Raw genomic sequence first — 15,077 nt, forward strand, 5'->3', positions numbered from 1 at the left:
AATATTGTTGTTAAATTTGGGGTGACATTCTTTTGTCAGACGTAGATTTGAACTCCAGGAGAGATTTATGTCACTGCATCACAAAAAATAACAGCTAAATAAAAACACACTTATAAAAAAAAACATACACGTTAAAGAACCAAAAATGAAAAAGATATTGTTTGCATAAAATGAGAAAAAAACATTCAAGATACAGAAGTAAAAATTCAAATTTACGTTAGCATGACTAATTTTTTTTTTTTTTTAAAGAAGCAAATTATATGTAAAAAATGTACTTTTCCTTATATAAGTTTATAATAGAATATAATTACCAAACATATATTATTAAAAATATAACTAACTATTCATAGTGTGTGTTTTTGTATCAAGAAAAAAAATTATATATAATATATCATGTATGTACCTAACTCCACATTTTTTTAATTAAAAAAGAAAAAAAAATTCATGAAACGTAAGATTAGGGGGTGGCGAAGTCGGATGCTACTGCTACCAGTTCTCCCTCAGCCAGTGGGGACGAATCTGAAAGTGAAGTGATGTGCGTATCGTCAAAGCAAAGCAAGTAGAATATTCACATTTTTTAGTTTTAAATGATATCTATTGGAATTAAACACTTCCAAGCATCAATTTCAAGGATCACTTTATACTATGATCTGAGCATATATAGATCGAGATTTTAAATCTGATTAATAACAATTAACAAGTGGAGTGAGTTAAGCGTGGAACTTGATACGACTCGGCACACAATGTTTTTTATCAAATGACGTCAAGTTGATGTAGTTAAAAAATATCCGTACGTGAGATTGCTTCAGCAGAATCTGGAGTATCAACAATCACTGGTACAATCTCAGTCACAATCTTCGATGGGTTGTTCCTACGTCAAATTGCAAAGTCAGAGACGTCGAAAAAGTTCTCGGCGAAAATAATCCAGCGCTCAAGTCAGTGATTACTCAAAGAATTATAACTGAGAGCGGAGCATACTGGGCTACACAAAAAGTTTGTACCTTAAAAATAAGGTGACTTGAGTTATTTATAGATATTCAGAGAGTTTTGTGAGATTGAATTTCTTATGAGATTTTGTAGATTTCAAGACATAATTAAAGAAATCAAGATAATAATTAAATAAGTTTGGACCCAAAAAATATTTAAACGGGACCTTAATTGGGCTTGGGTTCAGTAGATTTTTTATTCGTAACTCATCAGCACTACTTAAGTATGAACTCTAATCGGAAATAATGTAACATGAAAATTAAATCTGGGACGAAAATTCAAGAGGAAGTTGACAAAACTTAAGACTCAATGGTTTGTGAAAGCAAAGTTGAAAATGTTGCTAATTTGTCTCTCTCTTTTGTCGCAAGTAAAAATCTCAATTATTTATTTTAATTATACAAAATATTACATACGATAAAATAATCAAAATAACCCGATTAAAAAAGTCACCATAACTAACTACAATCAAATTTATGGTAAATGTTTTCATTCTCTCTATCAACATATTTTATTTGGTGAGACAGTCGCACATAATTTACTTACATAATGCGATTTATTTTATTAATATAATTTGCAAGTTATTGTCTTAGTCCGAAATTTTACCCGTACATATTTAAGGATAATAGATGTGAGTTTCATCATCAGAAAAATTAAAGGGGAAAAAATATGACTAATATATCATCCATAGGAAATATTTTTATAATATGTATATAAAAAAAATTGTAAATTTTAGTGGTCCTGTATATCCTGGCTGGTTAATTATGGAACTTGATAAGTAGTGAGTAATTATGCAATATTTAATTCTTACCTCTGTTCCCAAGATTAATTAAAATCTAAATAGTAATTAATTAAATTGAAATTAGTAAAATTTGTTTGTTTTTTTTAAAGAAAGCAGGCTTTTTAGCGACATTGTACAGCAGAAATTCTAGTATCCTCTGTTGTCATGTCTGCTGGTTCTATTTAATTTGTTTTCGTCAAGGGACCCTTTTCTCAAGGATAAAAATTAATTTAATGTTGAAACCTTGGACTACACAATCTCAGCGACAATTTAATATTTATTTATACTTTTTAATATATAAACGGATCATTTATAAGACTTGATACATATTAAATTGAGGTTTTAAATACCACATGCATGTATCATAATTAATTACTTTAAATACTAGCATAACTAGCTGAAGGAAAATAATAATTTAAGGGAAAAATAAAATATCACCTGTACAATTTATGCTATCTTTTTTTTACACGCGCACACGAACACACGTATATATATGTGTGTGAGAAAGAAAATTTAACGACAAAAGAAGAACAAAGTATATATTTGAATACAAAAACTCTTTTGATCCAGTCTCATGAGACAATTTTATGAGACTAAAAGTAAATTTTGTGAGACATCATACATTTGAGTAACTCATGAAAAAATATATTTTTTTTATTCTAAAAATATTATTATTTTTATTATAAATATTAGCAGAATTGACCCATAAACCTCACACCAAAAACATTATTGTTTTTATTATAAATATAACAAAATTGACCAATAAGATAAAATAAATACAACCATCTCATAAAAAACCTACCCATATTTGAAATAAGCTGTGACAAGTGAGAGTTGCTATCATCGAGGGGGACTGTTTGGTTGAGGGTCCCTAATTCATTAATTTTTCTTAACGCTGGTATTTGTAATTTTGGTTGCAAACAAACAGTATTAAACAAATGATCGCTATCAAACCCTAATTGGATTTGTGAGTGAGCCCCACCAGATATCTTCTCTGTAAAGAACACCACAACTTACGTACGTACCCTTATCTTCTTCCCAAACGGCCCCTCAAACATATAAATACGCATACATTCCAATACAGCTCATCTTGAATTTGAGGATATAAACTGAAAAAATAAGAATAAAGTAGCTATTTTAAAATTTTAATTGTTATAAAACTCGAGTCAAATACGAAATAATAACGCAAGAAAATTTAATCTAATCCTTCCTAACTAACGAAGCCATATAGTACATATTTATCATCAACTTAATTGTACTTTATTTTTATTATTATATATAAACACACAAAATTATAACATATCACATTTATGGCACTTTAGGCTTGGAAAATGGAGATTACTACAAAGGTGTTTTGTATATATTTGTAAGCATGTTTTTTATACTTCTCATTAATAATATTTTAATCAAAATTTTCAATATATATATATATATATATATATATATATATATATATAGGCAGTTGTTATATGAATATTTAATACAATTAAATATTATTTGACTCGTGACATAAGACGATAAATTATGTATGATGTAGAAATAATAAATAAATATGTAAAGACAATATAATTATATAATAAGTAACGACTAATCAATTGCACAAAAAGATGTCTTGATTGATGATAGATATATAAAAGACGATTCGAATTTATTTATTTTAATCCAAAATTTTAGAATGAAAACTGCAGGACAATATATTTTAAAAATAAGTTAATTAGCCCCCCTTGAATTTTTTTTATAAATTAGTAATATATTTATAGTTTAAAAATTATAATTTATGAACATAAATTAGGAACCAAACACGAAAATATAAAATAAGGTCAAAAAATTTAAATTAATATTCATCGTTTAATGTGTGAAAAGTGACCCAAAAATTTGTGGTTCATAGTCTGTAAAAAATTGTAGTCCAATCACTATGTTTTTAAACCTAAATACAAATGAGTTTTAAGTTTTTTAAATCTAAAATTAAATTGTTGAAACAAGAATTATTAGCTTACAAACTTGTGAGTTTGGCTTTTAATTTACGAGTTGCAACAACTGCAGTGTAAAAAAAAAATTTTGCTCAAAAAATTATTACGAATATTAATTAATTATACTTAAATATATATATATATATATATATATATATATATATTAGTTTGTCGAATGAAGTTATTATTAATTATTTTGAGAAAATGTCGAGTCGTATGGGTAAATTGTAAGTGCAATTTGAAATCTAAAATATTATTTAAAAAAGAGTACTATATTTAACTTTTGTTATATGATTATTATATATATATATATATGTATATATGATCTTTTATTATGTTTGATTGCTCTCCCTTGATAAAATTTCTAGATCCGCTCCTGAGTACTAGATTATTCCATTCACATGCACTTCAAAAAAATAAGTTACGTGGTATTGATGATCAGCATCGATCGTCTAGGAAAAGTTACATAAATGTGTCCAACAGATTTTGGCCAAATTAATTTTTTTTCGTTTTTTCTCAATTTTAGGAAAAATTTGGGAAAACTGTTTTTTTTTTTCTGGTTTTTTATGTTTGTTTTTTTTAAATTTTGGTTTTTTTTTTATATTATCAAATTTCAGTTTTAGTTTGCTATATTTATTTATTTATTTGAATTTTTTTTTTACTGATCACTTGTATAGTGATTAGTGCAAGGCAAAAATCCCGTTGAAAATTGATTAAAATTACCAAATTTAAATTAAAGATGAAAAACTAAAACTGAAATTTTATAACATAGAATATCAAAATCGTAAAGAGATAAACTTACCGGACTCAAAACATAATCGAAAAAATTTAAGAAATTATATAAAAAAAAATCCTCCATTTATGCTAATTTGCCATATATTTTGAATATTAATTTATATTTGAGATTTTTAATATTTATTATTGCACATTTATTTACTAAAATTTTATTTTATAAAATTTATGTACATAATTGTGTAATCGGCGGGCAGCTAGCTAGTTCAATTGTATTTACAAATTTAAAATATGTTGAATATGTGAATCAATACGAGTTTATTGTTGCGTTATCTTCACAAAATTCTAAAACTTATGACATCAGTTTTGTTTGCCCAGCTCCCATAGTAATTAGTATGACGGGCACGAAGCATGGGAACAAATGCACCGTTGTATGATTGGCAACGTATTCGTATTCGAGTCGTATATGTCTAGTTTGTATTTTCATGTTTCGACGTTCATATATGTTTAGTTTGTATCTTCATATTTCGACGTTCAATTTTTTTTTTCCAAGAAACTCAAATCTGATGATTTATTTTTTTTAAGAAAAAAAAGGTAGAGTCTTGTTGAGTTTTCTCGTCCGACTTTGCTAATCATCATTGACATTAACGTTTTGTTTCACTTGGACAATTCGTGGTCTATACTAATTGCTAAGTACTAACATATTTTATACAATAATTATAATAATAATAGAAGTTTTGGGGGGCAAAAAAAAAGGAAATTGTTAAATATTGGGAGAAGCAATATGAACGTGAGAACCACCAATTCGTTCCAAAAACAATAATAGTATGCACCCAGCCCCACGTGACTTGATGTTTGATCATTGACAATTGGCGTCAGTCACTTTTTAATTTTTAAAATGTTAACTGTACAAATTTTTTGTTTTGTTTTTTTTAAAGGACAAGGTATTTTTTTCGAAATAATGTTATATACAAACTAGAGTGCAAATGAGTTAAATTATTTGTGAACGATTTGATCAAATTTCGATTTGAGTTTGAGTTGATCATAATCAAGCCGAAGAAGTTATTCGAGTCGAGCTTATGAATTTTTTCTACTCCATAGCTCGGAAGCTACTCGAATGTGCAAATATATACACATACATATATAAAGAATAAAATAACTCTATTTTATTTTTCGAGATTTTCGAATTTAAGTTTAAATAACTCGATTTGTACACGAGTCGAATTTAAGCATGCATAAAGTTGATTACTCGATTGTGTTCGAGTTCTAACATGAAAAATTAAAATAGTGTCTAATTCAACTAGATTCCGTTTTATCGCACTCTTATATTGAATAAAAATTATTGTATAAAGGATGATACAAATATAATTAAAACTAAAGATTAACAAATTTAGCTTGGGAAGTGCTGTTTTTTAGAAGAAAAATTAAAGCACATATCTTAAAACAACATTGTTTAGCTTTCTATTTTCTCTCAATATTTTCAAAGAAAAACCCGAAGCGAACTTTTTAAAGAAAACGATTTATTACCAAACAAAAAAAAAAAAAAAAAAACTTTCCGTGAGTTCAATTATTCTTAAGTTAAATTAAAAAAAAATACATGTAATATACTAAAAATTTAAAAAATATAAATTAGAGGTTCCAATTCCATTATAATTAAATCACATATCTGAAAACCAAATAAATGGAATCTCTTGATATCTCAATCACTCTTCTGTGTCAAGAAAATAATAATAATAAAACAAAAAGACAATGCTTATGAAAATTATATAGGTTGAAAGGAATTTGACAAAATTTGAATTTGATCGAACACAAAAATTTCCTGCGTAAAGTTGACTTTTTGGTTACCCTTGAATTAGGAAGAAAAACAGGAAAAAAGGTAGTATGGAAAAGGAAACATAAATGACAAATCTCTACTTAGATTTTCTCCATTGAAATGAATTGGCATTTTCAATGCAAAACGTAAAAGGATCCACGCCCACTCACTACCTTTTTTTTTTTTTGGTTAATAGGATTCGTATCGTTTGCAATTTATTTCATGTTACAAACACTCTATTTTATAATTAAATAACAAATTTAAGTTATCAATAATAGAATAAATAATATTAGTCTTTGTATATATAAAATATGGTTTTTGCATGATCCTCTTTGGGGAAAAAATTGAGCCGCTCATAGCTGACACGATTGGGGTGATTTTGAATAAAACTATCTTCTTATTTTCCATTTTTCCATTGAAAAAATAATAAGAATTAGAAATGTCAAGTACTTATTTTGTTTTTTTAAATCATCCTGATACATATCGAGCTATTTTTTCACATTACTTCTTCTATGATATTGTCATTGCAGTAGAATTTAACCACAAAGTTCGGGATATATTAGGAATAAGTATCTTGTGAGACGGTTTTACGGATCTTTATTCGTGAGACGGGTCAACCTTATTCAAATTTACTATAAAAAATAATACTTTTAATATAAAAATAATATTTTTTAAATTGGTGACCCAAATAAAAACTCCATCTTACAAATTGATCATTTAGACGGTCTCGCATTATTTTTATGTATATTATATTGGTATGGTTCATCTAAGCCTAGGACACCAATCTTTCTTTATCTATATTCGCTAATCACTATCAAAGTTATTACATAATAATTGTAAAATTATAAGTCTTTCGTAATAAACTAAAATTATTTGAAGGGAGCTAGGTGGATACTAGGGTCGACGTAGATTAAAAGTCACAATCAACTTTAGTAAGCAAGGGTCTACAAGACAAATGAATGGACACATGTAACCGATTAAGTTCGAAACGACTTGTTAAAATCCAAAATATATTAATTTGATTTGGTCGTTGTTTCAAAAACCGGATAATTTAAATTAATCCAAATTTGATAAAGTATATATTAATTGAATATTCTATATTTTCATTCGATCATTATTTCGATAATAATAATATATATATATATATATATATATACAAATTTGATATTATGAGTACCCATCATGTGCACTTTTGTGGTTAAGTGAAATCCTACCTATATACAGGTACTGACTTCATATGCATCTAACGGTTGATATTTATCAATAAATATTGGGTTCATGATTTTTTAGTGGACCCCGCATGTATTGATAAATTATGACCCTTAGATTTATCATATGAGGTAATCCCTGTATAGATAGGTTGAAATGATCCACTTTTGTGTGGACCGCTGACATGACATCCTCTACATCCAATAGATAAACGCCACATCAGCAGGTGCACACATAATTGCACATAATATGATGCTCACCATATCAATATATATATATATATATATATATATATATATATATATATATATATTTATGCAGAGCTAAGCATGTCTCATTTCACCACTATTTTCTTGGAGGAAAATGGAAGAAGCAGCAGAGTCCTCCCCACTGCAAATTCTTACACCATGTGGCGGTGGAAGAAGGCAATGCAGTAATCCAAACTCACCTGAATTCGAGTTTTGGATGATTCGGAATCCATCTTTTCCTCAGCCTAATCTACTCTCTGCCGATGAGCTCTTCTCCGACGGATTCCTCCTCCCGCTACACAAGCTCAACCTCTCCAACGAGCCTCCGCCGCCTCCGCGTCCCGATCATGTCCCGGGGACAGAATCTTCCACTGTTGAATCGGCTGAGTTGTCAGCATCTCCCAGGTTGACTTCTTCGAAACGTTGGATGGATATATTCAAGAAAAGCTCGCGCTCTGAGAAGGGTGTTGATGATTACAGTAGCAAGGAGAAGAGGAGAGAGAAGAATAATAATGCTGTTAATGGGTTCGGAGCTTCGGAGCTGAACATAAACATTTGGCCCTTCTCGAGGAGTAGGTCCGCCGGGAACGACGGTGCCAGGCCGCGTTCTGCGGCGGCTACTCGGAAAGTGAGTAGCGCGCCGTGCTCGAGGAGTAACTCAGCCGGTGAGTCCAAGTCCAGGAAGTGGCCCAGTAGCCCAAGCAGAGCCGCGGGTGTTCACTTGGGGAGGAGCAGTCCTGTTTGGCAGGTACGCCGCGGTGGATCTGGCGGCGGCGGCGCAGTAAGTGCGCGGGGCTCAGACGCGTACCTGAAGAGTGCTCAAAAGGGTATCAGAAAAGATGGCCAGGACAGTCGCCGGAAGACACCCGCCGCCGGGTCCGTCGGCGGAGGGGATAAAGCTAGAGTGTTAAGTTTCAATGTTCCCGTGTGTATCGGCTACCGGCATAATCTCAGCTGCAGAAGTGACGTCAACAGCGCTCCTGGTGTCGCAGCCGCAGCTTCCGGCGGCGGCGGCGACATTTCCGGTGAAGGGGTACGTGGCAATAATTTATTCAATATCCGAAGCCTCTTTACGAAGAAAGTACACTGATAATTTGTGTTCCATGTTGTTAATGAATTAATTAATTAATCATGTTTTTTTTTTAAATTCTTCTAGTTGTCTTCTAATTTTTCCCTTAGATTTCTCGACAGATTAAATTATATATATCATGTATATTACCTTAAAATAACCAGGAACTTCTTGACTTGTCCGTGTTGCTTTTCTCGATTTCTTTTGTATTTGTAAACATCATCCATAATAATAATTATTATTTTTCCCGAAATCAATGATTTTATATCTGTGCCAAGCCTGTAATTTATATTACCGCATAGTTACCGTTTGGTTCATGAATTAGATGATGATGAATAAATAATTTAAGAATTTTAAATTAATATATTTGGATTAGATAATGGTGCATGACACCAATCCTTGAAATAACTTGAGCCAAGCATTGAATATAACAAGAATGATTTATCAGTTATCCTTCATACCAAATGGTTAAAAAATGATATTACGAATGAACATTAATCATCCCGGCCGTTTTAGTTTCAATTTTAGTTCAAATCGGAATCGGAATTGGATTCAAACGGATCGGTTACGGTTTCATTTTTCATTGGAATTGAAATAATCGGTTTTGAAAACATGATCAAACCCAAATAGTGGAGAACTCGTGACTCGTCTTGAGCATCATAAAACTCAAAGAGAATATAGTGTTTTTTTTAAAATTTTATTTTTAATAACAAATTATTTACTTCTTTCCCATCCTCGTGAAAGATTTTTTTGTAGCTTATCTTGTTGACATATGATATGTATGGCAAGGCAGTAAACAACCTATCACGTTAAGTTTCTCTCCACTTATTTATTTAATCTGATTTTTTTTTGGAAAGATATTTAATAATACTATATTCTATCCTTTTTTGAGTCATTGTGAGTGTATTTAATAATAGATATTTGTCGACATTTTTGAGTCATATTTTTTTAAGAGCTGCTTTAAAGATATGAAAATAATAATTTTAAGATGTTATCTTGAGGAGTGATGCTATATGTATTTATATATTGTTTTTGAAATTATAAAATTATCTTGAATACATTAATAAAAATATCTCTTATTGATATAAAATTTTAATTCCAATATAACATGTAACTAATGGGGTGAAATTTCCTGTGTTTATTGTCTATGCATGACCTATTCTACCACGGGAACTGTTTATTTATCGGAATGCAAACCTAGTTGTATCTTCATTCTTCATCTTCATAAAAAAAATATATAAGTAGTTTGATTCATATGAAATGATTATTGTTCGAACTCACACAAAAAGGTTGCAACATACTACGGAAGACATCTTGAATTCGAGCCGTAATGACGCCATTTTAATAACTTGAATGGTAATTGGTCGTAATCCCATAATTTATGATGATATTTGAAAAGTTCGCAACAAATAATTTTTATTGAAAAGACACGTCACATGACTAAACGTGTCGGAGCTGCCCCATAAATATTTTATCAAATTAAAGATCACTTGTTCACCCTTTTTATTTTATTTTTTTTATTTTAAAGATCACTTATTGTTCACCCTTTTTATTTCATTTATTATTTTAAAAAACTTATTTTAATTCAAGGACCATGTTGCATGTCAGCAGACTTTTTTTCATCTTACACGTGCTTTTTTGTTTTCCTGTTCATTTATTATATTGTTATTATTATTATTATTATTTATTTTGATCTAAAACTGAAATTAATCCCAAATTACATTGTTAAAAAAATCTCAATTTTTAAATTTGAGACAATTAATGTAACAGCCGTCCTACAAAAAATCTCTGCCCATTGAACTTCCAAGTGTTCCCTATTGGACTTGATGAGCCCTTTTCGGTTATTGGGCTCTTTGGGTTTTCCAAAATTTAAAGTGGGCCGAGGGCCCATACACCATATTGATATTTAGAGAAAGCGTCATTTTCATATAGAAAAAAACACATGTAGCATAAAAAAAAATTCATTTATAGTGGAAATTAGATTCTAAACAATAGGTTTCCAAAAATAAAAAAAATAGAGGGAAAATTCTAAACAAAGGAGGGAAAAAAAGAAAAGAAAAGAAGAAACACTTGAAATTTATTAAGATAGCGGCAAAAACACCAATCTCTTTCAGGTTCCGGGCTGGGCGGGGCCCACCCGAAATTGTACCGTTGGGAACAGCAGAGAAGAGAAAAGTCTTAATTACAGATGAGCTCTGATTAGTGATGCGTAAAACACCGATAATTTCCATATAAATACCAACAGCCAGGCCCTTGGTGAAATAGCTCTAGGGTTCGTTTCACAAGCTGAAATTTTTCTAGAATGATCTAGGGTTTCCACGTTTCTCCTCCATTTTTCGTCGAAATCTTAAACCACTGTGTCGCACTGTACCTTGATTTTCCATGTAGTCCTTCAGATTTCACCCTAAAACCCTGCTTATCCCGATATCTTGACGGAGATATAGCTTATCGCTCGCTGTGCTGGGAAGGCGAAGTTCGTTGTGGTGTTCGACCTAAACTTGGGATATTTGTGGAGAATAGACCTCGTCCATGGCGAAAACGAGACCTGGTAAAAGATATTTGGATTCTTACACCATTAGAGGGACCAACAAAGTTGTCATAGGTAATGAGTGCGTTATTTCGGTGTAATTTATCGATGGGGTGGTTGATTTACTTGCATTTATTATGCCATTTAAAGCATTTTTTGAGGAGTGAAGTGAATTTTTATTTGTCCGTGGTATCAAAGAGCTTTTTGTGCATGCATGTTTATGACTATATGTATTCTAGAGTTTCTACATGGGACATTTGGGATTTGATTGCTTATAGCTAAATGAAATGAAAAACATGTTGGCATAGACCTGTGGACTTGTCGGGGGGGAAAAAGGTGATTTTTTTGTTTGTTTTGAAGCGTTGATGTTCTTTTAGGTCGACGATGAAGAGCCACAATTGAATATTCTTGCGCATAAAGGTTGGTGGCATGAGTATTGCTGTCAGCTCTGGGTTTGGTTCCCTGGAAAACTAAATTTAACCTTTTGGTATTGCCGGAAAGAATATTTCTTCTTCTTTTGTCCTCATTTCCCAAAATATTTTTATGGCATATACAAGTTCATTATTCTTGGTCCAGTTATCCAGTTTAAAAATATATTGTACATCTAGTTATGCTTAAAAAATTACTTCTTTCATATGTTTTAACGAGCTTTTAATTTTGTTGTCATGGGAGCCATAAAGTTTTTAATTTTAAAAATGTCTTTTTGTGAAGTTGGGGATTGTGTCTTGATGCGGCCATCGGACAACAACTCTGCCCCTTATGTGGCACGGGTGGAAAAGATTGAGGCAGATAACCGCAACAATTTGAGGGTTCGAGTGAGGTGGTACTACAGGCCAGAGGAATCAGTAGGTGGGCGTCGACAATTCCATGGAACCAAGGAGTTATTCTTGTCAGATCACTATGATGTTCAGAGTGCTCACACCATTGAGGGGAAATGCACCGTTCACACTTTCAAAAATTATACTAAGCTGGAGAATGTCAGGCCTGAGGATTTTTTTTGCCGATTTGAGTATAAACCTGCCACCGGAGCTTTCCACCCTGATCGTGTTGCAGTGTGAGTGATGTGCTAGTTATGAAGTTTTGCTTGCATGATTGATTTTCTTAGCGCTAAAATCTGAGACTCTGAATGTTCTTGGTGTTGCATTTCAAAGGTATTGCAAATGTGAGATGCCATATAATCCGGATGATCTGATGATACAATGTGAAGAATGCAAAGACTGGTATGTTCTTCCTCCGCTAATTTTCAGTTGTGAGTGAACATTTCACTTAATCCACAAGCTCCTTCATCCGTTTGCTATTTGAGACATGGACCATCTATTGCAAATGGTGAATGGAGAAGATGGATAAATTTATAGAAAGCTCATTTTTTCCCCCTATTTTACGAAAATCCATTATGGATGCATCGTTCCTTTTGCTCGATCGACGGTAAGCACATTTACTAAGCTAGTATCAGAAATGTGCAAATGTTTGTTGCTAAGAAGGTCTAGCAGTTAATAAGATTCTTTTAGTTTGCCAGCCTGAAAGCTGATTTTCAGTGCTGGATTTTTTTAAAGTTATGTCTTCCTGCAATGCCCATGGGCCGTGCTCCTGACATTTATGGATATTGAACTTCATATATAAACCCCACTCACGCATGCTTAGATGACCTAATTAATTGATTTCTTATTCTTTAATGAATATCTATAAATGGTCAATTACATGATAAGCTGATGGCTACAAATTGTTCTTCATCTCATTTATGATACATGCTCATGTCTTGACGCTAAGATATAGAAACATGGAAATAATGGGGTTGAAAATGGCTCCTGAGCTTCTTTTACCCAAGGGGGTTATATATCAGTGGGGAAAGGGACTGAAACATATGGATTTAGGTCACTTATTCAGTTATTCCACAGTTCCATCGATAAGATTTTTGGTAAGTTACCTCTGTTTTCTAATGTTTGATTTTAAGTTTCATTCTTTTTGCCCACTAGGTATCATCCTGCTTGTGTGGCTATGACAATAGAACAAGCAAAGCAAATGGATCGATTTGTTTGCTCTGAACACTCAGTTGATGAAGATGTTAAGAAGTCTAATGACACCACATTCACAAATGGCAAGGTGAGGCTAATATTACTCACTGCTTCGTCAATTTCGGTTTGGGGTACTTTGTCTCATCCTTATCTCGCTCAATCTGGTGCCCACATGATAGATTCTGTGCTGGATTTAGTTTTATGTTCGTCATTGGGTTCATTTGCATTTACAAAACTATAATTATAATTAATTTTTTTGGGTGGGAGGATGGTGGGTGGGGGTTGTTCTTCTCAGCTGCCTCTGAAACAGACACCCTTCCGTTCATCCAGCCACCTGCATTTGATACTAAAAAGATTAAAAGGGTGGGTATCAATACAATGAAAGCTAGACAGGCTCCCCTAAATAGAAGATCTTGTTAACAGTATAGTCCTATTCTCTCTGAAATTGTTATATACTAAGAATTTGGACTTGCCTCAGATCTTATCGTAAGGATATGTCATGTAATATCCCTCCTGCTTTTGCCCAATGGTTAGTTATTATAATTCTACAAGCAGGTGAGAATTGTGAAATGATGGGAGACACCGTTGTTTTGGCATTTGAAATCATCATTCTAATACTTTCTACATAGCTTCATCCTTGGGATGCTGGATCATCTATTAAGAGCAGTAAATTTGTGATTCATGTTTTCTTGTTGCATCTTTGCACAATTGCACTATATTTTTTCAGCTTATCATTTTTGGCCCATCACTCTATTTAAAGATGGTGAAATCTAATGTCAGTAGATACCACATGATTGTTGCTGTTTTAACTGCTTTTACCTTCTGGTATGCATTTCCTTTTAAAATTATCAATTCAATTAGACTGATCTAGGGATATGCTAGATTAGGTAGCACTCTGATGCAGCATCTGTGCCATCAAAAGTTTGTATGTGCCTTTGGTTAGCCTTGGCAAAACAAAGTAAATCAAGTAGATACTCCCAACAAAACTTCCACCTAAGTCATTTGGGATTAAATTTTTGTACCAAAATTGGTAATTGTGGGATCTTAATGAAACCTTTTTAGCCTAAGCTTGAATTGCACCTTGTCTATAGAGGTATGACCTTTCCTCTGTACAAATGCATCATGCTCAGTCGCTCATCACTCATATGAGTATTTTTACTCGCGCGATATTGTTGCAATCACACATCACATTTGTTTCTGCTGGTCGTGATAATAGTGGTACCAACAGGGAATTACTGGTTACCACCGAAGGCATTTTCACTTTTGTGTGTGTACACTTGAAAACTTTCTTTTCCCATCCATGGTATCTTCTGCATCTTCACGTGGGATGATATCTCCAACATTACATCTGAATAGCTACTCGATCTGTGGATATGTTACATTGCTAAACTCTGACCATAGGTATGATGTTTCTACAGGCAGAGACCAAGCGCCAGAAGACCTAATCCTTCATTATAGGCGACTGCAGGATGGACCGGGCTTCTTGCATGAACTCTGCTGATGTTTTGTGCATTCTAAAGGGGTGGAGAACCACATCTATTTCCAGACTAATCCTATTTAGTGCACTCTTGATGGATGTGTATTTATTAGCTTTAGAATTCCACTAAATAGGCCTGTTGTGTCTGGAAAAATTAACAAAAACATTGATTTTGTTTTTAATTTAATGCTGAATTTTCCGTCGAATGCATGTATTCAAAATCCTTGAGGCGCGGTTATCAGTTCAATCTGTTTG

The 15,077-nt window shown here is 32.1% G+C and overlaps 2 protein-coding genes across 3 annotated transcripts; both read left to right on the top strand.

Annotated features, from left to right (window-relative positions):
• Nucleotides 1–7,828: 7,828 nt before the first annotated feature.
• Nucleotides 7,829–9,047, top strand: LOC140892930 (uncharacterized). Its single transcript, XM_073301991.1, has one exon. It carries the CDS (start codon nucleotides 7,853–7,855, stop codon nucleotides 8,825–8,827), a length of 975 nt encoding a protein of 324 aa, XP_073158092.1. The 5' UTR covers nucleotides 7,829–7,852; the 3' UTR covers nucleotides 8,828–9,047.
• A 1,908-nt stretch (nucleotides 9,048–10,955) lies between these two features.
• LOC140890590 (chromatin remodeling protein EBS-like) lies at nucleotides 10,956–15,043 on the top strand. 2 transcript variants are annotated; one of them, XM_073298492.1, is made up of 6 exons: nucleotides 10,956–11,408; nucleotides 11,711–11,820; nucleotides 12,045–12,387; nucleotides 12,485–12,553; nucleotides 13,307–13,433; nucleotides 14,764–15,043. In XM_073298492.1, the coding sequence occupies exons 3-6, from the start codon at nucleotides 12,062–12,064 to the stop codon at nucleotides 14,788–14,790; spliced, it is 549 nt and encodes a 182-aa protein (XP_073154593.1). In that variant the 5' UTR covers nucleotides 10,956–11,408; nucleotides 11,711–11,820; nucleotides 12,045–12,061; the 3' UTR covers nucleotides 14,791–15,043. The 2 variants fall into 2 exon arrangements, with proteins under 2 accessions (XP_073154593.1, XP_073154592.1); XM_073298491.1 differs by lacking the exon at nucleotides 11,711–11,820 and having other exon boundaries at nucleotides 10,960–11,408.
• The last annotated feature ends 34 nt before the right edge of the window (nucleotides 15,044–15,077 follow it).

This window comes from Henckelia pumila, chromosome 3, assembly GCF_033568475.1.
Source record: "Henckelia pumila isolate YLH828 chromosome 3, ASM3356847v2, whole genome shotgun sequence".
In the NCBI taxonomy this organism is placed as follows: domain Eukaryota; kingdom Viridiplantae; phylum Streptophyta; class Magnoliopsida; order Lamiales; family Gesneriaceae; genus Henckelia; species Henckelia pumila.